Source organism: Oncorhynchus kisutch, linkage group LG26 (genome assembly GCF_002021735.2).
Source record: "Oncorhynchus kisutch isolate 150728-3 linkage group LG26, Okis_V2, whole genome shotgun sequence".
NCBI classification, from domain to species: domain Eukaryota; kingdom Metazoa; phylum Chordata; class Actinopteri; order Salmoniformes; family Salmonidae; genus Oncorhynchus; species Oncorhynchus kisutch.
Window position 1 is genome coordinate 52,399,973 of NC_034199.2, and position 27,960 is coordinate 52,427,932.

The 27,960-nt window shown below is 45.1% G+C and overlaps 1 protein-coding gene across 8 annotated transcripts in view; it reads left to right on the plus strand.

Annotated features, from left to right (window-relative positions):
• The window catches only part of dip2a (disco-interacting protein 2 homolog A), a 190,050-nt gene that overhangs the window by 141,411 nt on the left and 20,679 nt on the right, over window positions 1–27,960 (plus strand). For 7 of the 8 annotated variants that reach the window (XM_031805488.1, XM_031805491.1, XM_031805492.1 and 4 more), the window contains 17 exons: window positions 62–198; window positions 480–560; window positions 3,673–3,800; window positions 7,215–7,329; window positions 7,527–7,728; window positions 9,863–9,972; window positions 10,150–10,230; window positions 11,145–11,268; window positions 14,113–14,234; window positions 16,667–16,778; window positions 20,450–20,559; window positions 20,777–20,907; window positions 21,054–21,222; window positions 21,348–21,518; window positions 25,841–25,902; window positions 26,165–26,222; window positions 26,800–26,874. In XM_031805488.1, coding sequence (XP_031661348.1) covers window positions 62–198; window positions 480–560; window positions 3,673–3,800; window positions 7,215–7,329; window positions 7,527–7,728; window positions 9,863–9,972; window positions 10,150–10,230; window positions 11,145–11,268; window positions 14,113–14,234; window positions 16,667–16,778; window positions 20,450–20,559; window positions 20,777–20,907; window positions 21,054–21,222; window positions 21,348–21,518; window positions 25,841–25,902; window positions 26,165–26,222; window positions 26,800–26,874 — 1,988 coding nt within the window. The remainder of the gene's footprint in view (window positions 1–61; window positions 199–479; window positions 561–3,672; window positions 3,801–7,214; window positions 7,330–7,526; window positions 7,729–9,862; window positions 9,973–10,149; window positions 10,231–11,144; window positions 11,269–14,112; window positions 14,235–16,666; window positions 16,779–20,449; window positions 20,560–20,776; window positions 20,908–21,053; window positions 21,223–21,347; window positions 21,519–25,840; window positions 25,903–26,164; window positions 26,223–26,799; window positions 26,875–27,960) is intronic. The other variant, XM_031805489.1, reaches the window with a different exon arrangement.

The following is a 27,960-nucleotide window of genomic DNA, read 5'->3' on the forward strand; positions in this document are numbered from 1 at the left end:
CAATGCTTTGTTTATTGATATCCAGTCAGTGTGTGTGATGTTATGACGTGTGTGTCCACAGCGCTGGTGTGTGTGGTACGTGTGGAGGGAACTCCGTATCTCTGCCAGACAGATGAGGTGGGGGAGATCTGTGTGAGTTCTGGGAGCACCGGCGTGGCATACTACGGCCTCCCGGGCATGACCAAGAACACATTCCAGGTTTGTACTGTGACTTGAACACTCATAATGGTGTCACATTGTTACTGCAAAAGAGTGTGTTCTCACTAACTTTTCTGGTTAATTAAAGGCAATAACTACATAAATTAATACTGAGTCGTGTGTACAGTCATGTTGCCTGTTCCAGACCATCCCAGTAACAGCATTAGGAGCAATGTGTTGTGTATAGTTCTGTTGTCTGTTCCAGACCATCTCGGTAACAGTATTAGGAGCTATGTGGTGTGTGTCTAGTGGTGTGTGTATAGTCCTGTTGCCTGTTCCAGACCATCCCAGTAAGAGCGTCAGGAGGTCCCATCAGTGGCAGACCCTTCACCAGGACGTCACTACTGGGCTTTGTAGGACCTGTGAGTTCAATGTTATCCGTTTCTAGGATCATCACATTCCCAGCTGCTAGCATGATGTCTGCTAAATGTATCTGCTAGCATGATGTCTGCTAAATGCGTCTGCTAGCATGATGTCTGCTAAATGCGTCTGCTAGCATGATGTCTGCTAAATGTGTCTGCTAGCATGATGTCTGCCAAATGTGTCTGCTAGCATGATGTCTGCTGGATGTGTCTTCTAAATGTGTCTTCTAAATGTGTCTTCTAAATGTGTCTTCTAAATGTGTCTTCTAAATGTGTCCGCTAAATGTGTCCGCTAAATGTGTCCGCTAAATGTGTCTGCTAAATGTGTCTTCTAAATGTGTCTTCTAAATGTGTCTTCTAAATGTGTCCGCTAAATGTGTCCGCTAAATGTGTCCGCTAAATGTGTCCGCTAAATGTGTCCGCTAAATGTGTCTGCTAAATGTGTCTGCTAAATGTGTCTGCTAAATGTGTCTGCTAAATGTGTCTGCTAAATGTGTCTGCTAAATGTGTCTGCTAAATGTGTCTGCTAAATGTGTCTGCTAGCATGATATCTGCTAGCATGATGTCTGCTAAATGTGTCTGCTAGCATGATGTCTGCTAAATGTGTCTCCTAAATGTGTCTGCTAGCATGGTGCCTGCTAAATGTGTCTGCTAGCATGATGTCTTCTAAATGTGTCTGCTAGGATGGTGTCTGCTAAATGTGTCTGCTAAATGTGTCTGCTAGCATGATGTCTTCTAAATGTGTCTGCTAGGATGGTGTCTGCTAAATGTGTCTGCTAGCATGATGTCTGCTAAATGTGTCTCCTAAATGTGTCTGCTAGCATGGTGCCTGCTAAATGTGTCTGCTAGCATGTCTTCTAAATGTGTCTGCTAGCATGGTGCCTGCTAAATGTGTCTGCTAGCATGATGTCTTCTAAATGTGTCTGCTAGGATGGTGTCTGCTAAATGTGTCTGCTAGCATGATGTCTGCTAAATGCGTCTGCTAGCATGATGTCTGCTAAATGCGTCTGCTAGCATGATGTCTGTTAAATGTGTCTGCTAGCATGGTGTCTGCTAGCATGGTGTCTGCTAGCATGGTGTCTGCTAGCATGGTGTCTGCTAGCATGGTGTCTGCTAAATGTGTCTGCTGGCATTGTGTCTGCTAGCATGGTGTCTGCTAATGGTGTCTGCTTGCATGGTGTCTGATAAATGTGTCTGCATGCGTGATGTCTGATAAATGCACCTGCTAGCATGATATCTGCTAAATGTGTCTGCTAGCATGATGTCTGCTAGCATGATGTCTGCTAGCATGATGTCTGCTAGCATAGTGTCTGCTGGCATGATGTCTGCTGGCATGATGTCTGCTAGCATGATGTCTGCTAAATGTGTCTGCTAGCATGATGTCTGTTAAATGTGTCTGCTAGCATGGTGTCTACTAGCATGATGTCTGCTAATTGTGTCTGCTAGCATGATGTCTGCTAGCATGATGTCTGCTAAATGTGTCTGCTAGCATGATGTCTGCTAGCATGATGTCTGCTAAATGCGTCTGCTAGCATGATGTCTGCTTAATGTGTCTGCCAGCATGATGTCTGCTAAATGCGTCTGCTAGCATGATGTCTGCTTAATGCGTCTGCTAGCATGATGTCTGCTAAATGTATCTCCTAGCATGATGTCTGCTAGCATGATGTCTGCTAGCATGATGTCTGCTAGCATGATGTCTGCTAGCATGATGTCTGCTAGCATGATGTCTGCCAGCATGATGTCTGCCAGCATGATGTCTGCCAGCATGATGTCTGCCAGCATGATGTCTGCCAGCATGATGTCTGCCAGCATGATGTCTGCCAGCATGATGTCTGCCAGCATGATGTCTGCCAGCATGATGTCTGCTAGCATGATGTCTGCTGGCATGATGTCTGCTAGCATGATGTCTGCTAAATGCGTCTGCTAGCATGATGTCTGCTTAATGCGTCTGCTAGCATGATGTCTGCTAAATGTATCTCCTAGCATGATGTCTGCTAGCATGATGTCTGCCAGCATGATGTCTGCCAGCATGATGTCTGCCAGCATGATGTCTGCCAGCATGATGTCTGCCAGCATGATGTCTGCCAGCATGATGTCTGCTAGCATGATGTCTGCTAGCATGACGTCTGCTAGCATGACGTCTGCTAGCATGACGTCTGCTAAATGCGTCTGCTAGCATGACGTCTGCTAAATGCGTCTCCTAGCATGACGTCTGCTAAATGCGTCTGCCGGCATGACGTCTGTTAAATGCGTCTGCCGGCATGAAGTTTGTTAAATGCGTCTGCCGGCATGACGTCTGCTAGCCTGACGTCTGCTAAATGTGTCGGCTAGTGTGATGTGTCGGCTAGCATGATGTTCAACTAAATGCATCTGCTAAATGCATCTGCTAGCATGTCTGCTAAATGTACACTATCGGTCAAAAGTTTTCGAACACCTACTCATTCAAGAGTTTTTCTTTATTTTTACTATTTTCTACATTGTAGACATAAACTATAACATATATGGAATCATGTAGTAACCAAAAAACTGTTAAACAAATCAAAATATTTTCTATTAGATTCTTCAAATAGCCACTCTTTGCCTTGATGACAGCTTTGCACACTCTTGGCTTTCTCTCAACCAGCTTCACCTGGAATGATTTTCCAACCTATGCTGAGCACTAGTTGGCTGCTTTTCCTTCATTCTGCGGTCCGACTCATCCCAAACCATCTCAATTTGGTTGGGGGATTGTGGAGACCAGGTCATCTGATGCAGCTGTCATCAAGGCAAAGGGTGGCTACTTTGAAGATTCTCAAATATAAAATCAAGTTAGATTTTTTGGTTACTACATGATTCCAAACATTTTACCGGTAGTGTATCTGCTAGCATGATGTCTGCTAAATGTAGCTAAATTAGGTATAGCTGAATTCAGTAGATAATCATTTCACTGTTACTCTGTTTACTAAGCATGTGACAAATAAAATTTTATTTTACTTGACATACTGCTGGACCTGACCATCCATTTCCACTGTTAGTCGACACCTGTTACCAAGCATGTGATAAATACATATTTTATTTTATTTGACAAGATGTGTTGGGCAGTGACTAACCACCCTGTGTGTGTGGTCTCCAGGACAACCTAGTGTTTATCGTGGGTAGAATGGACGGGCTGATGACGGTGTGTGGGCGGAGACACAACGCTGATGATGTGGTTGCTACGGCGCTGGCAGTGGAGCCCATGAAGTTTGTCTACAGGGGGAGGTGAGAAGGGAGGTTCTGTGTTCTAGGATAGCAGTGTTCTCTGTTGTGTTGTTGTTGTTGTGTTCTAGGATAGCAGTGTTGTTGTTGTTGTGTTGTTTTAGGATAGCAGTGTTGTTGTTAGTGTTGTGGTGTTTTAGGATAGCAGAGTTGTTGTTGTTGTTGTGTTCTAGGATAGCATTGTTGTGGTGTTTTAGGATAGCAGTGTTGTTGTTGTTGTGGTGTTTTAGGATAGCAGTGTTGTTGTTGTTGTGGTGTTTTAGGATAGCAGTGTTGTTGTTGTTGTGGTGTTTTAGGATAGCAGAGTTGTTGTGGTGTTTTAGGATAGCAGTGTTGTTGTGGTGTTCTAGGATAGCAGTGTTGTTGTGGTGTTCTAGGATAGCAGTGTTGTTGTGGTGTTCTAGGATAGCAGTGTTGTTGTGGTGTTCTAGGATAGCAGTGTTGTTGTGGTGTTCTAGGATAGCAGTGTTGTTGTTGTGGTGTTCTAGGATAGCAGTGTTGTTGTTGTGGTGTTCTAGGATTGCAGTGTTGTTTTGGTGTTCTAGGATTGCAGTGTTGTTTTGGTGTTCTAGGATTGCAGTGGTGTTTTGGTGTTCTAGGATTGCAGTGGTGTTTTGGTGTTCTAGGATTGCAGTGTTGTCGTTGTGGTGTTCTAGGATAGCAGTGTTGTTGTTGTGGTGTTCTAGGATAGCAGTGTTGTTGTTGTGGTGTTCTAGGATAGCAGTGTTGTTGTTGTGGTGTTCTAGGATAGCAGTGTTGTTGTTTTTTGTTCTAGGATAGCAGTGTTGTAGGATAGCAGTGTTGGTGTTCTAGGATAGCAGCATTGTTGTGGTGTTCTAGGATGGCAGCGTTGTTGTGGTGTTCTAGGATAGCAGCGTTGTTGTTGTGTTCTAGGATAGCAGTGTTGTTGTAGTTCTAGGATAGCAGTTGTTGTGGTGTTCTAGGATAGCAGTGTTGGTGTTCTAGGATAGCAGTGTTGTGGTGTTTTAGAATTGCAGTGTTGTGGTGTTCTAGGATAGCAGGTTTGTTGTGGTGTTCTAGGATAGCAGCGTTGTTGTGGTGTTCTAGGATAGCAGCGTTGTTGTTGTGTTCTAGGATAGCAGTGTTGTTGTTGTGGTGGTCTAGGATAGCAGTGTTGTTGTAGTTCTAGGATAGCAGTGTTGGTGTTCTAGGATAGCAGTGGTGTTGTGCTGGTCTAGGATTGCAGTGTTGTTGTGGTGTTCTAAGATTGCAGTGTTGTTGTGGTGTTCTAGGATTGCAGTGGTGTTTTGGTGTTCTAGGATTGCAGTGGTGTTGTGGTGTTCTAGGATTGCAGTGGTGTTGTGGTGTTCTAGGATTGCAGTGTTGTGGTGTTCTAGGATTGCAGTGTTGTTGTGGTGTTCTAGGATTGCAGTGGTGTTTTGGTGTTCTAGGATTGCAGTGGTGTTTTGGTGTTCTAGGATTGCAGTGTTGTCGTTGTGGTGTTCTAGGATAGCAGTGTTGTTGTTGTGGTGTTCTAGGATAGCAGTGTTGTTGTTGTGGTGTTCTAGGATAGCAGTGTTGTTGTTGTGGTGTTCTAGGATAGCAGTGTTGTTGTTGTGGTGTTCTAGGATAGCAGTGTTGTTGTTGTGGTGTTCTAGGATAGCAGTGTTGTTGTTGTGGTGTTCTAGGATAGCAGTGTTGTTGTTTTTTGTTCTAGGATAGCAGTGTTGTAGGATAGCAGTGTTGTTGGTGTTCTAGGATTGCAGTGGTGTTTTGGTGTTCTAGGATTGCAGTGTTGTGTTGTTCTAGGATTGCAGTGTTGTTGTGGTGTTCTAGGATTGCAGTGGTGTTTTGGTGTTCTAGGATTGCAGTGGTGTTTTGGTGTTCTAGGATTGCAGTGGTGTTTTGGTGTTCTAGGATTGCAATGTTGTTGTGGTGTTCTAGGATTGCAGTGTTGTTGTTGTGGTGTTCTAGGATTGCAGTGTTGTTGTTGTGGTGGTCTAGGATAGCAGTGTTGTTGTGGTGGTCTAGGATAGCAGTGTTGTTGTTTTTTGTTCTAGGATAGCAGCGTTGTTGTTTTTTGTTCTAGGATCGCAGCGTTGTTGTGGTGTTCTAGGATCGCAGCGTTGTTGTGGTGTTCTAGGATAGCAGCGTTGTTGTGGTGTTCTAGCATAGCAGCGTTGTTGTGGTGTTCTAGGATAGCAGCGTTGTTGTGGTGTTCTAGCATAGCAGCGTTGTTGTTGTGGTGTTCTAGGATAGCAGTGTTGTTGTGTTCTAGGATAGCAGTGTTGTTGTAGTTCTATGATAGCAGTGTTGTGGTGTTCTAGGATAGCAGTGTTGTTGTGGTGTTTTAGAATTGCAGTGTTGTGGTGTTCTAGGATTGCAGTGTTGTTGTTGTGGTCTAGGATAGCAGTGTTGTTGTTGTGGTGTTCTAGGATAGCAGTGTTGTTGTTGGATGGCAGTGTTGTTGATGTTGTAGGATAGCAGTGTTGTTGTGGTGTTTTAGAATTGCAGTGTTGTGGTGTTCTAGGATTGCAGTGTTGTTGTTATGGTGTTCTAGGATAGCAGTGTTGTTGTGGTGTTCTAGGATTGCAGTGTTGTTGTGTTCTAGGATAGCAGTGTTGTTGTAGGATAGCAGTGTTGTTGGTGTTCTAGGATAGCAGTGTTGTTGTTGTGTTCTAGGATAGCAGCGTTGTTGTGGTGTTCTAGGATAGCAGCGTTGGTTTGTGGTGTTCTAGGATAGCAGTGTTGGTTTGTGGTGTTCTAGGATAGCAGTGTTGTTGTTTTTTTGTTCTAGAATAGCAGTGGTGTTGTTGTGTTCTAGGATAGCAGTGTTGTTGTTGTGTTCTAGGATAGCAGTGTTGTTGTTGTGTTCTAGGATAGCAGTGTTGTTGTTGTTGTGTTCTAGGATAGCAGTGTTGTTGTTGTGGTGTTCTAGGATAGCATTGTTGTTGTTTTGGTGTTCTAGGATTGTTTTTGTGGTGTTCTAGGATTGTTGTTGTGTTCTAGGATAGCAGTGTTGTTGTGGTGTTCTAGGATAGCAGTGTTTTAGGATAGCAGTGTTATGTTCTAGGATAGCAGTGTTGGTATTCTAGGATAGCAGTGTTGGTATTCTAGGATAGCAGTGTTGTGGGTGTTGTAGGATAGCAGTGTTGGTGTTGTTGGATATCAGTGTTGTTGTTGTTGGATATCAGTGTTGTTGTTGTTGGATAGCAGTGTTGGTGTTGTTGGATAGCAGTGTTTTTTGTTGTAGGATAGCAGTGTTATTGTTGTTGTGTTCTAGGATAGCAGTGGTGTTGTTGTTCTAGGATAGCATTGGTGGTGTTCTAGGATAGCAGTGTTGTTGTGTTCTAAGATAGCAGTGTTGTTGTGATCTAGGATAGCAGTGTTCTTGTTCTAGGATAGCACTGGTCTCTGTTGTGTTCTAGGATAGCAGTGTTCTCTGTTGTGTTCTAGGATAGCAGTGTTCTCCGTCTCGGTTCTCCATGATGAGCGTATTGTAGTGGTGGCAGAACAGAGACCAGATGCTTCAGAGGAGGGCAGCTTCCAGTGGATGAGCCGCGTTCTACAGGTACAACACAGTGTATATACATCATGTATACAACACCTCTTCAAGTACATTTAAAGCTGCATGATGTTCTGAGTCAAATCAATATAGTGGAACACACATCTAGTAACCCCTCCTGTCTGTCAGGCTGTATTTTCTACAGGCTATAGACAGTATTCACCAGGTGGTCCCTGTCAGCATGTCTATTGTATTTTCTACAGGCTATAGACAGTATTCACCAAGTGGGGGTGTACTGCCTAGCTCTGGTCCCTGCCAACACAATGCCCAAGGCTCCGCTGGGGGGGATCCATATCTCAGAGACCAAACAGAGGTTTCTGGAAGGAGCTCTCCACCCCTGCAACGTCCTCATGTGTCCTCACAGCTGTGTTACCAACCTGCCCAAACCACGGCAGAAACAACCAGGTAGGATGGGACTTTTCATTCAAGGCTCCAAAATGTGTCACTGGTTGTGCCCGAATGTTCTACAAGCCTACTGTTCAGACCCTACTGTTAGAACTATATACTGTTCAGACCCTACTGTTAGAACTATATACTGTTCAGGACCTACTGTTAGAACTACAGTTGAAGTCGGAAGTTTACATACTTAGGTTTGAGTCATTAAAACTCGTTTTTCAACTACCCCACAAATTTCTTGTTAACAAACTATAGTTTTGGCAAGTCGGTTAGGACATCTACTTTGTTCATGACACAGCAAATTTTTCCAACCATTGTTTACAGACAGATTATTTCACTAATTTTCCTGACACCACACTCCGAGGGCCTTCACCTCCTCCCTGTAGGCAGTCTCGTCGTTGTTGGTAGTCAAGCCTATCACTGTAGTGTCGTCTGCAAACTTAATGATTGAGTTGGAGGCGTGCATGGCCACGCAGTCATGGTTGAACAGGGAGTTCAGGAGATGGCTGAGAATGCACCCTTGTGGGGCCCCCGTGTTGAGGATCAGCGGGGTGAAGATGTTGTTTCCTACCCTCACCACCTGGGGGCGGGCCGTCAAAGTCCAGGTCCCAGTTGCACAGGGCGGGGTCGAGACCCAGGGTCTCGAGCTTAATGACGAGTTTGGAGGGTACTATGGTGTTAAATGCTGAGCTGTTAAAGCCATGTAATGGCTTTATAAGCTTCTGATAGGCTAATTGACATAATTTGAGTCAATTGGAGGTGTACCTGGGGATGCATTTCAAGGCCTACCTTCAAACTCCGTGCCTTTTTGCTTGACATCATGGAGAAATCAGAAGAAACCAGCCAAGACCTCAGATAAAAATTGTAGACCTCCACAAGTCTGGTTCATCCTTGGGAGCAATTTCCAAACGTCTGAAGGTACCACGTTCATCTGTACAATCAATAGTACGCAAGTATAAACACCATGGGACCACACAGCCGTCATACCTCTCAGGAAGGAGACGCGTTCTGTCTCCGAGAGATGAACATACCTTGGTGCGAAAAGTGCAAATCAATCCCAGAACAATAGCAAAGGACCTTGTGAAGATGCTGGTGGAAACCGGTACAAAAGTATTTATATGCACAGTAAAACGAGTCCTATATCGACATAACCTGAAAGGCTGCTCAGCAAGGAAGAAGCCTCTGCTCCAGTTGCAGACTACGGTCTGCAACTGCACATGGAGACAAAGATCATACTTTTTGGAGAAATGTCCTCTTGTCTGATGAAACAAAAATAGAACTGTTTGGAGGAAAAAGGGGGGGACTTGCAAGCCGAAGAACACCATCCCAACCGTGAAGCACGGGGGTGGCAGTATCATGTTGTAGGGGTGCTTTGCTGCAGGAGGGACTGGTGCACTTCACAAAATAGATGGCATCATGAGGGGGGAAATTATGTAGATATATTGAAGCAACATCTCAAGGCATCAGTTAAATCTTTGTCACAAATGGGTCTTCCAAATGGACAATGACCCCAAGCATGCTTCCAAAGTTGTGGCAAAATGGATTAAGGACAACAAAGTCAAGGTATTGGAGTGGCCATCACAAAGCCCTGACCTCAATCCTATAGAAAATGTGTGGGCACAACTGAAAAAACATGTGCGAGCAAGGAGGCCTACAAACCTGTCTCAGTTACACCAGCTCTGTCAGGAGGAATGGGTCAAAATTCACCCAATTTATTGTTTGACCCAAGTTAAACAATTTAAAGGCAATGCTACCAAATACTAATTGAGTATATGTAAACTTCTGACCCACTGGGAATGTGATTTAAAAAAAAAAAGCTTTAATAAATCACTACTATTATTCTGACATTTCACATTCTTAAAATAAAGTGGTGATCCTAACTGACCTAAGACATCATTTTTACTAGGATTAAATGTCAGGAATTGTGAAACGGAGTTTAAATGTATTTGGCTAAGGTGTATGGAAACTTCTGACTTCAACTGTTCAGAACCTACTGTTAGAACTACTAGACTGTTCAGAACCTATTTTTACTCAATTCAGGAGAAAACCAATATCAACATTCTGATGTTGATGGACAGAGGTGATTGTGGTGAGGATGATGATTGTGATGATGATTGTGGTGGTGGTGATGTGTGTTGGACAGAGGTGGGTCCTGCCTCTATGATCGTGGGGAACCTGGTAGCAGGGAAGAGGATTGCTCAGGCCTGTGGGAGAGACGTGGCTCAACTAGAGGACAATGACCAGGCACGTAAGGTACAGATCATGCCTCCTCACCTATCACCTTTCACCTGGACACACAGAGACATGTAAGGTACAGACCATTCCTCTTCACCTATCACCTGGGCACACAGGTAACTGCTGTTCTGTGTGTATACTGAGGATCTCCTGGTTCTGTCTGTATACTGAGTATCTCCTGGTTGTCTCCAATAGTTCCTGTACATGCAGGATGTTCTCCAGTGGAGAGCCCAGGCCACACCTGACCATCCCCTGTTCCTGGTGCTCAACGCCAAGGTACCGGCTTTGTCTCTTCTCTGACAGATGCCAACACTTACCATAGGCAAACTGTCAATGTCTGCTCTGACACAGCCAACACTTACCATAGGCAAACTGTCAATGTCTGCTCTGACACAGCCAACACTTACCATAGGCAAGCTGTCAATGTCTGCTCTGACACAGCCAACTCTTACCGTAGGCAAACTGTCAATGTCTGCTCTGACACAGCCAACACTTACCATAGGCATGCTGTCAATGTCTGCTCTGACACAGCCAGCACTTACCATAGGCAAACTGTCAATGTCTGCTCTGACACAGCCAACACTTACCATAGGCATGCTGTCAATGTCTGCTCTGACACAGCCAGGACTTACCATAGGCAAACTGTCAATGTCTGCTCTGACACAGCCAACACTTACCATAGGCAAACTGTCAATGTCTGCTCTGACACAGCCAACACTTACCATAGGCAAACTGTCAATGTCTGCTCTGACACAGCCAACACTTACCATAGGCAAGCTGTCAATGTCTGCTCTGACACAGCCAACTCTTACCGTAGGCAAGCTGTCAATGTCTGCTCTGACACAGCCAACACTTACCATAGGCAAACTGTCAATGTCTGCTCTGACACAGCCAACACTTACCGTAGGCAAACTGTCAATGTCTGCTCTGACACAGCCAACACTTACCATAGGCAAACTGTCAATGTCTGCTCTGACACAGCCAACTCTTACCGTAGGCAAGCTGTCAATGTCTGCTCTGACACAGCCAACACTTACCATAGGCAAGCTGTCAATGTCTGCTCTGATAGCTGCCAACTCTTACCACAGGCAGACTGCCAATGTCTTCTCTGGTTGTTTTGTACTGTATTGAGTGTGTAAGGTGATTTGTAAATAATTGTTTAACAGTGGTACCCTGATGTTGTTGTCCAGGGCACAGTGTCCAGCACTGCTTCCTGTCTGCAGCTGCAAAAGCGGGCGGAGCGTGTTGCCATGGCACTGATAGAGAAGGGACGCCTCAACCCCGGAGATCACGTAGCACTGGTTTACCCTCCAGGTAATTACACTAACTTCTAACCCCTGACCCTCTGATTATAGCTCTCCAGACTGTTATACACGCTACTTGTTCTCTGTTGGCATCTGATGGTCTCTAAATCAAATCAATTTGCATTGGTCACATACATGTGTTAAGCAGATGTTATTGCGGGTGTAGCGAAATGCTTGTGTTTCTAGCTCCGACAGTGCAGTAGTATCTAACAAGTAATATCTAACAAATTCAAAACAATACACACAAATCCAAAGTAAAGAAATAGAATTAAGAATATGTAAATATTTGGACAAGCAATGTCGGAGCGGCATAGACTAAAAGAGAATACAATACAGTATATACATTTGAGATTAGTAATGCAAAATATGTGAACATTATTAAAGTGGCCAATGATTTCAAGTCTATGTATATAGGGCAGCAGCATCTAATGTGCTAGTGATGGCTATTTAACAGTCTGATGGCCTTGAGATCAAAGCTGTTTTTCAGTCTCTCGATCCAGCTTTGATGCGCCTGTATTGACCTCACCTTCTGGATGATAGCAGGGTGAACCGGCAGTGGCTTGGGTGGTTGATGTCCTTGATTATCTTTTTGGCCTTCCTGTGACATCGGGTGGTGTAAGTGTCCTGGAGGGCAGGTAGTTTTCCTCCAGTGATGCGTTGGGAAGACTGCACCACCCTCTGGAGAGCCCTGCAGTTGCGAGCTGTGCAGTTGCCATACCAGGCGGTGATACATCCTGACAGGATGCTCTCAATGGTGCATCTGTAAAAGTTTGAGGGTTTTCGGTGTCAAGACAAATTGCTTAAGCCTCCTAAGGTTGAAGAGGCGCTGTTGCGCCTTCTTCACCACACTGTCTGTGTGGCTGGACATTTCAGTTTGTCAGTGATGTGTACGCCAAGGAACTTAACGCTTTCCACCTGCTCCACTGCGGTCCCGTCGATGTGGATAGGGGGGTGCTCCCTCTGCTGTTTCCTGAAGTCCACAATCGTCTCCTTTTGTTGACGTTGAATGAGAGGTTGTTTTCCTGCCACCACACTCCCAAGGCCCTCACCACCTCCCAGTAGGCTGTCTTGTCATTGTTGTAATCAGGCCTACTACTGTAGTGTTGTCTGCAAACTTGATGATTGAGTTGGAGGCATGCGTGGCCATGCATTCATGGGTGAACAGTGAGTACAGGAGGAGGCTGAGCACACCGTTGAGGATCAGCAGTGTGCTGAGGTGTTTCCTACCTTCACCACTTGGGGGTGGCCCATCAGGAAGTCCAGGACCCAGTCCAGGACACAGTTGCACAGGACGGGGTTCAGACCCAGGGCCTCGAGCCTAATGTTGAGCTTGGAGGGTACTATGGTGTTGAATGCTGAGCTATAGTCAATGCACAGCATTCTTATTTGGGTCTAATCTTCTTTACTGGGCTCTACTGGTCTCTGGTGTTCTCTACTGGGCTCTGGTGTTCTCTGCTGGGCTCTGGTGTTCTCTACTGGGCTCTGGTGTTCTCTGCTGGGCTCTGGTGTTCTCTACTGGGCTCTGGTGTTCTCTACTGGGCTCTACTGGTCTCTGGTGTTCTCTACTGGGCTTTAAAGCCCAGTGCAGACACATAAGATGTGACTCAACGGTCTTAAGGAGTATTTGAACGGTCTTAAGGAGTATTTGAACAGTCAATCTCATGACGTTTTAGAACATCTCATGTTGTCTGTTGGAGTTTCCAAGATTCAACATATTACATTTAGCTTAAGTCATGCAATAATCTATTTAGCCAATCAGAGACCAGTGCGCTAACGTTCCGTGTTTAGACGAGCAGAGAGCTACCTAGACAAGCAGCTAGCTAGCTAGAGAAGCAGAGAGCTACCTAGACAAGCATGGAGCTAGTTAGACAAGCAGCTACCAAAGGGAGACAAGCAGAGACACACACGGGCAGCGAGCGAGCCGCCTGGACAAACACTCACTACCGAGTTCCAAACTGCTTCTGGAAGCAATGTCAGCACAAGACTGACCTCAACCCCATCGAACACCTTTTGGATGAATTGTGTCACGAACCGGCTCAAAGCCCATAACAAAAGGGAGACCACGTGGAGATTAGGAGTAACAAAACATATATGTATTAAATAAAGTAAACTAAGTACAATATACAATGGTGTGTGTGTAATCAGTAGTGTAAGTGAGTGTTTTGCATGCATGAATGTGATAATGCAGGGTGTTGAAAGGTGCCAAAGCAAACAACCAAAAGCCACCAAGAAACACAACAAAAATCTGTAAAGGTGTCTGCATGGAGAGAGTCTCCTCCATGAATGAGGAAGTGGTGTATTTATCCTGGGACACACCGGGCCCAGGTGTTTCCCATGTAGCTGACGACCCTCCCAACTCCGTCCACCGGCATCCTAATAAGGATACAAGAACAAAGAGAGAATACGGCAGACAGAGTGGGAGGGTCGTCACAATTGGAACGCCAACTGTGAGCCTGGCCTAATCACCCAACCTCAAGCAATGTTCCAACATCTAGTGGAAAGCTTTCCCAGAAGAGTTGAGGCTGTTATAGCAGCAAAGGGGGGACCGACTCCATATTAATGCCATGATTGTGGAATGAGATGTTGGACAAGTATGTCCACATAGTTTTGGTCATGTAGTGTTGCTAGCCTGGCATGCTGACCTTTCTAACAAGACAAAAACTGTACCCTGTTTCTGGTGCATGTATTTCATGGCACTTGTTTGTTACAACAAGTGGCAACTTTTGTCAAAGTTTCCTCATGTTAATGTAAAGAGGCACCCTTACTGTGGAAATGGTCTCAACTGCACGTCTTGTCTTGATTTGAACTGGGTTTAATGGTCTGTAATGGGCTCTTTGCCCTTGTCTCTCTCCAGGTATTGACCTGATCGCTACGTTCTATGGGTGTCTGTACGCTGGCTGTGTTCCTGTCACAGTGAGACCCCCTCATCCTCAGAACCTGGCCACCACCCTGCCCACCGTCAAGATGATTGTAGAGGTACACAGCTCTCACTAACATGGCCTAGCCTAATCTCACTAACATGGCCTAGCCTAATCTCACTAACATGGCCTAGTTTAATCTCACTAACATGGCCTATCCTAATCTCACCAGCATGGCCTATCCTAATCTCACCAGCATGGCCTATCCTAATCTCACCAGCATGGCCTAGCCTAATCTCACCAGCATGGCCTAGCCTAATCTCACCAGCATGGCCTAGCCTAATCTCACCAGCATGGCCTAGCCTAATCTCACCAGCATGGCATAGCCTAATCTCGCCAGAATAGCCTAGCCTAATCTCGCCAGAATAGCCTCTCCTAATCTCGCCAGAATGGCCTAATCTCGCCAGAATGGCCGAGCCTAATCTCGCCAGAATGGCCTAGCCTAATCTCTCCAACATGACCTAGCCTAATCTCCTAGCCTAATCTCGACAACATGACCTAGCCTAATCTCCTAGCCAAACTTGTCAGATCCCAATACCGGGATCGATATGACAACTACCAGTGAAAATAGATGGCGCCAAATTCAAACCACAGAAATCTCATAATTACAATTCCTAAAACATACATGTGTTTTATATCATTTTAAAGGTAATCCTGTTATTAATCCCACCAAAGTGTCCAATTTCAAATAGGCTTTTCAGCGATAGCACTACAAACGATTGTTAGGTCTCCACCAAAACTACAATAAGCACAGCCATTTTCCAAAAAGCAGAAATAAAGATAAAATTAATCACTAACCTTGAATTATCTTCATCAGATGACACTCATAGGACTTCATGTTACACAATACATGCATGTTTTGTTTGATAAAGTTCATATTTATATAAATACATCTGAGTTTACATTGGCTCATTAGACTCACTAGTTCCAAAAACATCAAGTGATTTTGCATAGCCACATCGTTTCAACAGAAATAATCATCATAAATGTAGATGGTAATATAAGTTATACACATGGAATTATAGATATACCTCTCCTTAATGCAACCGCTGTGTCAGATTTCAAAAAAAGTTTACAGAAAAAGCAACACATGCAATAATCTGAGACGGCTCTCAGAACAGAAGCCAAATTAGCCGCCATGTTGGGGTCAACAGAAACCAGAAAATACATGATAAATGTTTTCTTACCTTTGATGAACTTCATCAGATTGCAGTCCTAGGAATCCCAGGTCCCCAATAAATGCTTGATTTGTTCGAAAATGTCTGTTATTTATGTCCAATTAGCTACTTTGGTTAGCGCATTTGGTAAACAATTCCAAAGTCAAAAAGCGCGTCCACTATAACGTGACGAAATGTCCAAAAGTTCCGTAACAGTCAGTAGAAACATGTCATATGATGTACTGAATCAATCTTCAGAATGTTGTTTACATATATCTTGAAGAACGTTCCAACCGGTGAATTAGAATGACTTCTGATGACCGGAGGAACACAGGTCCTCCCCCTGCACTGGTGACTATTTCCTGTGTCATTCGACCCCCCTTCACATTAGTCATCAGAAAAAGTTATATTGACTGTTCACATCTAGTGGATGGCGTAGGAAGTGAAAACTCATCCATATCTTGCTGTAATTTCATGAGAGCTTGGTTGAAAATCTGCCACCCCCAGAAAAGAAAAAAACAGAAAGTGGAATTTCTCAGGTTTTTGCCTGCTATATGAGTTCTGTTATACTCACAGACATAATCCAAACCGTTTTAGAAACTTCAGAGTGTTTTCTATCCAATACTAATAATAATATGCATATATTAGCAACTGAGACTGAGGAGCTGGCTGTTTACAATGGGCACCTTTTCATCCAAGCTACTCAATACTGCCCCTGCAGCCATAAAAAGATAAACTACCCACCACTGCGACCTGTATGCTCTCCTTGGCTGGCCCTCTCTTCATATTCGTCGCCAAACCCACTGGCTCCAGGTCATCTATAAGTCTTTGCTAGGTAAAGCCCCACCTTATCTCAGCTCACTGGTCACCAAGCAGCACCCACCCGTAACACGCGCTCCAGCAGGTATATTTCACTGGTCACCCCCAAAGCCAATTCCTCCATTGGCCATCTTTCCTTCCAGTTCTCTGCTGCCAATGACTGGAACGAACTGCAAAAATCGCTGAAGCTGTAAATAGCCCATCCAACTACCTCATCCCCATACTGTTATTTAGTTTTGCTCCTTTGTACCCCAGTATCTCTACTTGCACACTCATCTTCTGCACATCTATCACTTCAGTGTTTAATTGCTATATCATAATTATTTCGCCACTATGGTATATAGACTTTTTTTGTGTTATTGACTGTGTTTGTTTATTCCATGTGTAACTGTGTTGTTTGTGTCACTGCTTTGCTTTATCTTGGTCAGGTCGCAATTGTAAATGAGAAGTTGTTCTCAACCTTACCTGGTTAAATAAAGGTGAAATAACCAAAATAACACTGTGTGTGTGACAGGTCAGTAAATCGGTGTGTATCCTGACCACCCAAGCAATAATGAAGCTGTTGAAGTCCAAAGAGGCTGCGGCTGCTGTGGACGTCAAGTCATGGCCGATGGTACTGGACACAGGTAACAAACCCTCATTTTACTCAAATCTAATGGTATAAGTCACATGCGCCGAATACAACCGGTGTAGACCTTACAATGAAATGCTTACTTACGAGCCCCTAACCAAGAATGCAGTTTATAAAAAAATAAAAAATACAGATAAGAAATAAACAAGTAATTAAAGAGCAAAATAATAATAGCAAGACTATACACAGGGGGCTACCGGTACAGAGTCAATGTGCGGGGTCACCGGCTAGTTGAGGTAATATGTACATGTAGGTAGAGTTATTAAAGTGACTATTTATAGATGATAACAGAGAGTAGCAGCAGCGTTGAAGATGGAGAGGGGCGTGGCAATGCAAGTAATCTGGGTAGCCATTTGATTAGATTTTCAGGAGTCTTATGGCTTGGGGGTAGAAGCTGTTTAGAATCCTCTTGGACCAAGACTTGGCTCTCCAGTACAGCTTGATGTGTGGTAGTAGAGAGAACAGTCTATGACTAGGGTGACTGGAATCTTTGACAATTTTTAGGGTCTTTCCTCTAACACCGCCTGGTATAGATGTCCTGGATGGCAGGAAGCTTGGCCCCAGTGATGTACTGGGCCATTCTCACTTCCCTCTGTAATCTCTTGCAGTCAGAGGCCGAGCAGTTGACATACCAGGCAGTGATGCAACCAGTCAGGATGCTCTCGATGGTGCAGCTGTAGAACCTTTTGAGGATCTGAGGACCCATGCCAAATCTTTTCAGTCACCTGAGGGGGAATAGGTTTTGTCGTGCTCTCTTCACAACTGTCTTGGTGTTCTTGGACCATGTTAGTTTGTTGGAGATGTGGACACCAAGGAACTTGAAGCTCTCAACCTGCTCTACTGCAGGTTCCGAGAATGAGATTGGGGGCGTGCTTGGTCCTCTTTTTCCTGTAGTCCACAGTCATCTCCTTTCTCTTGATCACATTGAGGGAGAGGTTGTTGTCCTGGCACCACACGGCCAGGTCTCTGACTTCCTCCCTATAGGCTGTCTCGTCGTTGTCGGTGATCAGGTCTACCACTGTTGTGTCATCGGCAAACTTAATGATGGTGTTGGAGTTGTGCCTGGCCATGCAGTCATGTGTGAACAGGGAGTACAAGAGGGAACTGAGCACGCACCCCTGAGGGGCCCCTGTGTTGAGGATCAGTGTGGCGGATGTGTTGTTACCTACCCTCACCACCTGGGGGCAGCCCGTCAAGAAGTCCAGGATCCAGTTGCAGAGGGAGGTGTTTAGTCCTAGGTTACAGAGATTGTTGATGAGCTTTGAGGGCACTATATGGTGTTGAACACTGAGCTGTAGTCAATGAATAGCATTCTCACATGTCCAGGTGTGAAAGGGCAAAAGAGATTGCATCAAATGTTGGGGCGGTATGCAAATTGGAGTGGGTCTAGGGTTTCTGGGATAATGGTGTTGATGTGAGCCATGGCCAGCCTTTCAAAGCACTTCATGGCTACAGATGTGAGTGCTACAGGTCGGTAGTCAACTTGAAACATGTTGGTATTACAGACTCGGACAGAAAGAGGTTGAAAATGTCAATGAAAACACTTGCCAGTTGGTCAGCGGATGCTCACACTGCACGTCCTGGTAATCCGCCTGGCCCTGCGGCCTTGTGAATGTTGACCTGTTTAAAGCTCTTACTCACATCGGCTGCAGAGAGCTTCATCACAGTCTTCCGGAACAGCTGGTGTTCTCATGCATGTTTCAGTGTTATTTGCCTCGAAGCGAGCGTAGAAGTCTGGTAGGCTCTTGTCACTGGGCAGCTCTCGGCTGTGCTTCCCTTTGTATTCTGTAATGGTTTGCAAGCCCTGCCACATCTGTCAGAGCCGGTGTAGTACGATTCGATCTTTGTCCTGTCTTGATGGTTCGTCGGAGGGCATAGCAGGATTTCTTTTATTTATTTTATTTATCCGTTATTTTACCAGGTAAGTTGACTGAGAATTTGCAGCAACGACCTGGGGAATAGTTACAGGGGAGAGAATGAGCCAATTGTAAACTGGGGATTATTAGGTGACCGTGATGGTTTGATAGCCAGATTGGGGATTTAGCCAGGACACCGGGGTTAACACCCCTACTCTTACGATAAGTGCCATGGGATCTTTTAATGACAGCTGAGAGTCAGGACACCCTTTTAACGTCCCATCCGAAAGACGGCACCCTACACAGGGCAGTGTCCCCAAACACTGGCCTGGGGCATTGGGATATTTTTTAGACCAGAGGAAAGAGTGCCTCCTACTGGCCCTCCAACACCACTTCCAGCAGCATCTGGTCTCCCATCCAGGGACTGACCAGGACCAACCCAGCAGTGGTATGCAGGGTGGTATGCTGCTGGCAAATAAGCTTCCAGGTTAGAGTCCTTGAGGCTGGCAGGTCTAGCCTTTAGCTCAGTGTGGATGTTGCCTGTAATCCATGGCTTCTGGTTGGGGTATGTACGTACGGTCACTGTGGGGACGAAGTTATCGATGCACTTGTTGATGAAGCCAGTGACTGATGTGGTGTATTCCTCAATGCCATCGTAGGAATCTCTGAACATATTCCTGTCTGTGCTAGCAAAACAGTCCTGTAGCTTAGCATCTGCTTCATCAGTCCACTTTTTTATTGATCTAGTCACTGGTGCTTCCTGCTTAAATTTGAGCTTGTAAGCAGGAATCAGGAGGATAGAGCTATGGTCAGATTTGCCAAATGGATGGCGAGGGAGAGCTTTGTATGAGTCTCTGTGTGTGTGGAGTATAGGTGGCCCAGAGTGTTTTTCTGGTTACACATTTTAACATGCTGATAGAAATTTGGTAAAACTAATTTGTTTCCCTGCATTAAATTCCCCGGCCACTAGGAGCGCTGCCTCTGGGTGAGCATTTTCATGTTTGCTTATGGCGGAATACAGCTCAGTCAATGCTGTATTAGTGCCAGCCTCTGACTGTGGTGGTATGTAAACCGCAACGAAAAATACAGATAAACTCTCTAGGTAGATTGTGGGGTCTACAGCTTTTCCTGAGATACTCTACCTCAGGCGAGCAATAGTTCGAGACTTCCTTAGATATCGTACACAAGCTGTTATTTACAAAAATACATATACCGCCTCCCCTTGTCGTACCAGACGCCGCTGTTCTATCCTGCCGGTACATCTTATAACCAGCCAGCTGTATGTTGGTATTGTCGTCGTTCAGCCACGACTCCGTGAAGGATAAGTTACTACAGTTTTGAATGTCCCGTTGGTAATTCTCCAAAGATTGCACGTTATCTAGCAGAAAGGAAGGAAGTGGGGGTTTATTCAATCGCCTACGAATTCTCAAAAGGCAGCCCGCACTGTGGCCCCTGGTTCTCTGCTGCCTCTTCATGCAAATCACGGGGATCTGGGCCTGTTCCCGGGAAAGCAGTATATCATTCGCGTCGGGCTCGTCGGACTTGTTAAAGGAAAAAAAGGATTCTGCCAGTCTGTGGTGAGTAATCGCAGTCCTGATTTCCATAAGTTATTTTCGTTCCTAAGTGACGATAGCGGCAACATTATAAATTACAAAATAAGTTACAAAATAACACAAATAAAAAACTAAAAAACAATCGGTTGGGGGGATGAAAAACATCAGCCTTCTTCTCCGGCGCCATTGTTACATGCTGCTCAGGACTGTGTGTGAAATCCATCCCTCCAAACCTATTGTTATTCTCCCAACCCCAGACGACCTCCCCAGGACGAAGAGGCTTCAGATCTACAAACCTCCCACCCCAGAGATGCTGGCATACCTGGACTTCAGTGTGTCCACCATGGGCATCCTGGCTGGAGTCAAGGTAAATTAACCCCTGACTGTACCTGGACTTCAGTGTGTCCACCATGGGCATACTGGCTGGAGTCAAGGTCTGATCTACAACCTACAGTAGTTGTTCTGTTAGAGGGACCTGGGAACAGACTGTGTACTACCCATACTGTACACTGTTAGTTTGAGCGGTACTACCAGAGAGACTGTAGTGTGCCACCAGACAGTCGTTCTGTTATCTCTTCCTCCAGATGTCCCATGCTGCCACCAGTGCCTTGTGTCGTTCCATCAAGCTGCAGTGTGAGCTGTACCCGTCCCGCCAGATAGCCATCTGTCTGGACCCCTACTGTGGCCTGGGCTTCGCTCTCTGGTGCCTCAGCAGGTAAAGGACATGTACAGTGAGTGCATAGCAATATTTTGGGACTGTAAGCTAGCACAGTTAGTGCTCATGTGGTGTAGCAGGGAGATCCTGGTTCTCGCTCTAGAGTTGAACAATAACCTGGCCTCTCTCTCTCTGTCTTTCTCTAGTGTATACTCTGGCCACCAGTCAATCCTGGTTCCTCCTCTAGAGTTGGACAGTAATGTTTCTCTGTGGTTGTCAGCTGTCAGCCAGTATAAAGTCAGAATCACATTCTGCTCCTACTCTGTCATGGAGATGTGTACCAAGGGCCTGGGGACACAGACTGAGACACTACGGGTTAGTATGCACTCACACAGGCAGCAAACACACCACACACACTCACATGGATGCACACACACCACACACACACACACAGTCTGAATTGCTTCCTTTTCTTTTCTCTTCCCTGTGTGTGTGTGTAGTTGCGTAACATAAACCTGTCGTGTGTTAGGACCTGTATGGTTGTAGCAGAGGAGCGTCCTCGTATCACTCTGACCCAGTCCTTCTCTAAGATCTTTAAAGACCTGGGTTTGTCTCCTCGAGCCGTCAGCACCACCTTCGGCTGCAGGGTCAACATGGCCGTCTGTCTGCAGGTGAGTGCAAAATAAGGATTAGATTGATAACTGGCTTCTAGAATAGATTTGTTCTGTTTCAACTCCCATTTAGTCTTTAATGGAGACAATATAAATAGAGGAGGATATTGTGTCTGTGGGTGAGATGTACAGTGTGTTCGGAAAGTATTCAGACCCCTTCACTTTTTCCACTTTTTGTTACATTGCAGCCTTATTCTAAAATGGATTAAATATAACTTTATTACTTGTGGAGCCGTTATGTAGCTAGCTATGTCCCTGTGGAGACGTTATCTATCCATCTATGCCCCTGTTGAGACGTTATCTATCCAGCTATGTCCCTGTGGAGACGTTATCTATCCAGCTATGTCCCTGTGGAGACGTTATCTAGCTAGTTATGGCCCTGTGGAGACGTTACCTAGCTAGCTATGTCCCTGTGGAGACGTTATCTAGCTAGCTATGTCCCTGTGGAGTCGTTATCTAGCTAGCTATGTCCCTGTGGAGTCGTTATCTAGCTAGCTATGTCCCTGTGGAGACGTTACCTAGCTAGCTATGTCCCTGTGGAGACGTTACCTAGCTAGCTATGTCCCTGTGGAGATGTTACCTAGCTAGCTATGTCCCTGTGGAGACATTATCTATCCATCTATGTCCCTGTGGAGACGTTATCTATCCATCTATGTCCCTGTGGAGACGTTATCTATCCATCTATGTCCCTCTGGAGACGTTATCTAGCTAGCTAGCTATGTCCCTGTGGAGACGATATCTAGCTAGCTAGCTCTGTCCCTGTGGAGACGTTATCTAGCTAGCTCTGTCCCTGTGGAGCCATTATCTAGCTAGCTCTGTCCCTGTGGAGACGTTATCTAGCTAGCTATGTCCCTGTGGAGACGTTATCTAGCTAGCTATGTCCCTGTGGAGACGTTATCTAGCTAGCTATGTCCCTGTGGAGACGTTATCTAGCTAGCTATGTCCCTGTGGAGACGTTATCTAGCTAGCTATGTCCCTGTGGAGACGTTATCTAGCTAGCTATGTCCCTGTGGAGACGTTATCTAGCTAGCTATGTCCCTGTGGAGACGTTATCTAGCTATGTCCCTGTGGAGACGTTATCTATCCAGCTATGTCCCTGTGGAGACATTATCTAGCTAGCTATGTCCCTCTGGAGACGTTATCTAGCTAACTAGCTATGTCCCTGTGGAGACGATATCTAGCTAGCTAGCTCTGTCCCTGTGGAGCCGTTATCTAGCTAGCTCTGTCCCTGTGGAGACGTTATCTAGCTAGCTCTGTCCCTGTGGAGCCGTTATCTAGCTAGCTCTGTCCCTGTGGAGACGTTATCTAGCTAGCTATGTCCCTGTGGAGACGTTATCTAGCTAGCTATGTCCCTGTGGAGACGTTATCTAGCTAGCTATGTCCCTGTGGAGACGTTATCTATCCAGCTATGTCCCTGTGGAGACGTTATCTAGCTAGTTATGGCCCTGTGGAGACGTTACCTATCCATCTATGCCCCTGTGGAGACGTTATCTATCCAGCTATGTCCCTGTGGAGACGTTATCTAGCTAGCTATGTCCCTGTGGAGACGTTATCTAGCTAGCTATGTCCCTGTGGAGACGTTATCTAGCTAGTTATGGCCCTGTGGAGACGTTACCTAGCTAGCTATGTCCCTGTGGAGACGTTATCTAGCTAGCTATGTCCCTGTGGAGACGTTATCTATCCAGCTATGTCCCTGTGGAGACGTTATCTAGCTAGTTATGGCCCTGTGGAGCCGTTATCTAGCTAGCTATGTCCCTGTGGAGACGTTATCTAGCTAGCTATGTCCCTGTGGAGACGTTACCTAGCTAGCTATGTCCCTGTGGAGACGTTACCTAGCTAGCTATGTCCCTGTGGAGACGTTATCTATCCATCTATATCCCTGTGGAGACATTATCTAGCTAGCTATGTCCCTGTGGAGACATTATCTATCCATCTATGTCCCTGTGGAGACATTATCTATCCATCTATGTCCCTGTGGAGACATTATCTAGCTAGCTATGTCCCTGTGGAGACGTTATCTAGCTAGCTAGCTATGTCCCTGTGGAGACGTTATCTATCCAGCTAGCTATGTCCCTGTGGAGACGTTATCTATCCAGCTAGCTTTGTCCCTGTGGAGACGTTATCTAGCTAGCTAGCTCTGTCCCTGTGGAGACGTTATCTAGCTAGCTAGCTCTGTCCCTGTGGAGACGTTATCTAGCCAGTTATGTCCCTGTGGAGACGTTATCTAGCTAGCTATGTCCATGTGGAGCCGTTATCCAGCTAGCTCTGTCCTTTGTTAATTTGCTCGCTGAAAGGTAGGACCTGCTGTTTTTTTTCTCCCTTTGAAGCCAGGGGGATTGTTTTTGTTAGCACACCACAAGTTCCTTCCCGGGTCCGACCTCTATTTGGAGCCACGCCTCGCAGTTGTGTGATTCGCTAAAATTAAATGATGTCCAAGACTTTAATCGGTTAGGTCACTCCTATAGAATTGTATGGTCACTCCCACTAAGGCCAAATATGAATGGTTATATTCCAGGCATATTTATGTGTTCAATAGCCTGGAAGTGAGGTCAATCAATCAATCAATCAATCAATCAAATGTATTTATAAAGCCCTTCTTACATCAGCTGATGTCACAAAGTGCTATACAGAAACCCAGCCTAAAACCCCAAACAGCAAGCAATGCAGGTGTAGAAGCACGGTGGCTAGGAAAAACTCCCTAGAAAGGCCAAAACCTAGGAAGAAACCTAGAGAGGAACCAGGCTATGAGGGGTGGCCAGTGTTCTTCTGGCTGTGCCGGGTGAAGATTATAACAGAACATGGCCAAGATGTTCAAATGTTCATAGGTGGCCAGCAGGGTCAAATAATAATAATCACATTGGTTGTCGAGGGTGCAACAGGTCAGCACCTCAGGAGTTTTTTATTATTATTTATTCTTTATTTAACCAGGTAGGCTAGTTGAGAACAAGTTCTCATTTGCAACTGCGACCTGGCCAAGATAAAGCGTAGCAATTCGACAGATACAACAACAGAGTTACACATGGAATAAACAAAACATAGTCAATAATACAGTAGAACAAAAGAAAACAAAAAGTCTATATACAGTAAGTGCAAATGAGGTAAGTTAAAGAAATAAATAGGCCATGGTGGCGACGTAATTACAAAATAGCAATTAAACACTTGAATGGTAGATCAGCAGAAGATGAATGCGCAGGTAGAGATACTGGGGTGCAAAGGAACAAAATAAATAAATACCAGTATGGGGATGAGGTAGGTAGATGGCCTGTTTACAGATGGGTAAGTACAGGTGCAGTGATCTGTAAGCTGCTCTGACAGCTGGCGCTTAAAGCTAGTGAGGGAGATGTGAGTCTCCAGCTTCAGAGATTTTTGCTATTTGTTCCAGTCATGGGCAGCAGAGAACTGGAAGGAAAGACGACCAATGGAGGAATTGGCTTTGGGGGTGGCCAGTGAAATGTAGCACGCGCTCCAGCAGGTATGAGTGAGTGCTGCTTTGGTGACCAGTGAGCTGAGATAACCTGTAGCCAGTGGGTTTGGCGACGAGTATGAAGCGAGGGCCAGCCAACGAGAGCGTACAGGTCGCAATGGTGGGTAGTGTATGGGGCTTTGGTGACAAAACGGATGGCACTGTGATAGACTGCATCCAGTTTGTTGAGTAGAGTGTTGGAGGCTATTTTATAGATGACATCACTGAAGTCGAGGATTGGTAGGATGGTCAGTTTTACGAGGGTATGTTTGGCAGCATGAGTGAAGGATGCTTTGTTGCGATATAGGAAGCCTATTCTAGATTTAATTTTGGATTGGAGATGCTTAATGTGAGTCTGGAAGGAGAGTTTACAGTCTAACCAGACACCTAGGTATTTGTAGTTGTCCACGTATTCTAAGTCAGAGCCGTCCAGAGTAGTGATGCTGGACGGGCGAGCAGGTGCGGGCAGTGATCGATTGAATAGCATGCATTTAGTTTTACTTGCGTTTAAGAGCAGTTGGAGGCCACGGAAGGAGAGTTGTATGGCATTGAAGCTCGTCTGGAGGTTAGTTAACACAGTGTCCAAGGAGGGGCCAGAAGTATACAGAGTGGTGTTGTCTGCGTAGAGGTGGATCAGAGAATCACCAGCAGCAAGAACAAGCCTATGAATATAGAGAGAGAGAGAGAGTTTACTTGACTGTTTTGATGGCTGTCTCCCTGCTTTGTCAATAACTCTCCCATCACAGCGATATCATCAGCTTCCACTTTCCCGCCATTCAGTACTGGGTCTGAAGCATCAGGTCTGTCATGGTCAGAACCAGTCTCTCCCTGTGTTGTTCACACCTGTCTGTCTCTGTAGGGTACGTCAGGACCAGACCCTACCACAGTCTACCTGGACATGAGAGCTCTGAGACATGAAAGGTATGATTCCACTGACCTCACCTTTACCTCACTATATTATATAGGTCTTTATGTCCAGGACTATATTATATAGGTATTTATGTCCAGGACTATATTATATAGGACTTTGTGTCCAGGACTATATTATATAGGTCTTTATGTCCAGGAAGGCCTTAAGACCTGAATTACAAAAACGAATCAGTTGATTGGCTAATGTTGTGTTGTGTAATCTGATGTGTTATTGGTTGACTAATAACAGTTATTGTGTGTGTGATATCACCAGGGTTCGTATGGTAGAGAGAGGCTCTCCACACAGTCTGTCTCTCATGGAGTCTGGCAAGGTAAGACACCTACCTCATGGATAGATTCTTATATTATACTGGACTGAAATATTTTGTGTCTGCACTGTGTTATCTGATTGTTGTGTCAACCAGATTCTACCTAGGGATGAAGGTTACCGTAGTAAAAATGTGATGTGTTACCCAGATCCTACCTGGGGTAAGGGTTATAGTAGGAACAATGTGATGTGTTACCCAGATCCTACCTGGGGTGAGGGTTACCGTAGTAACAATGTGTTGTGTTAAGCATATCCTACCTGGGGTGAGGGTTACCGTAGTAACAGTGTGTTGTGTTAAGCATATCCTACCAGGGGTGAGGGTTACCGTAGTAACAATGTGTTGTGTTAACCAGATCCTGCCTGGTGTGAAATTTAGGGTTACCGTAGTAACAATGTGTTGTGTTAACCAGATCCTGCCTGGGCTGAAGGTTAGGGTTACCGTAGTAACAATGTGTTGTGTTAACCAGATCCTGCCTGGGCTGAAGGTTAGGGTTACCGTAGTAACAATGTGTTGTGTTAACCAGATCCTTCTTGGCATGAAGGTTAGGGTTACCGTAGTAACAATGTGTTCTGTTAACCAGATCCTTCCTGGGGTGAAGGTGGTTATCGCCAACACAGAGACCAAAGGACCTCTAGGAGACTCCCACCTGGGAGAGGTGAGACAGATTCTACAGGTCATATTACATGGCTATATGTCCTCTATCTGTCCTACTATGAGGCAGATGATCATTACTATATGACTATGTATGGCCCTGGAGGATAGCTATAGTATACAGTACCAGTCAAAATGTTGGACACCTGCTCATTCCAGAGTTTTTCATTATTTTGACGATTTTCTACATTGTAGAATAATAGTGAAGACATCAAAACTATGAAATGACACATATCATGTAGTAACCAAAAAAGTGTTGAACAAATTTAAATTTATTTGAGGTTCTTCAAAGTAGCCACCCTTTGCCTTGATGACAGCTTTGCACACTCTTGGCATTCTCTCAACCAGCTTCATGAGGTAATCATCTGTAATGTATTTAAATTAATATGTGTGCCTTGTTAAAAGTTAAATAGTGGAATTTCTTTCCTTAATGCTTTCGAGCCAATCAGCTGTGTTGTAACATGGGTTAGGGTGGTATACAGAAGATAGTCCTATTTGGTAAAAGTCCATATTATGGCAAGAACACCTCGAATAAGCAAAGAGAAATGACAGTCCATCATTACTTTAAGACGTGAAGGTCAGTCAATCTGGAAAATTTCTGGAACTTTGACAGTTTCTTGAACTGCAGTCGCAAAAACCATCAAGTGCTGTGATGAAACTTGCTCTCATGAGGACCACCACAGGAAAAGAAGACCCAGAGTTTCCTCTGCTGCAGAGGATAAGTTCATTAGAGTTAACTGTCTCTCATCTCATGAGGACCACCACAGGAAAGGAAGACCCATAGTTTCCTCTGCTGTAGAGGATAAGTTCATTAGAGTTACCAGTCTCAGAATTTTGACCCCAAACTGTTGAACAGTAGTGTGCATATAAAGTTAGCAAAAAAAGAAACGTCCCTTTTTCAGGACTGGCTTTCAAAGAGAATTAGTAAAAATCCAAATAACCTCAAAGATCTTCATTGTAAAGGGTTTAAACACCGTTTCACATGCTTGTTCAATGACCCTTTCTACAATTAATGAACATGCACCTGTGGAACGGCCGTGAACCTGTTGCGACGAGCAATCCCGTATCCGGGATCCTATTTATAGCCTCA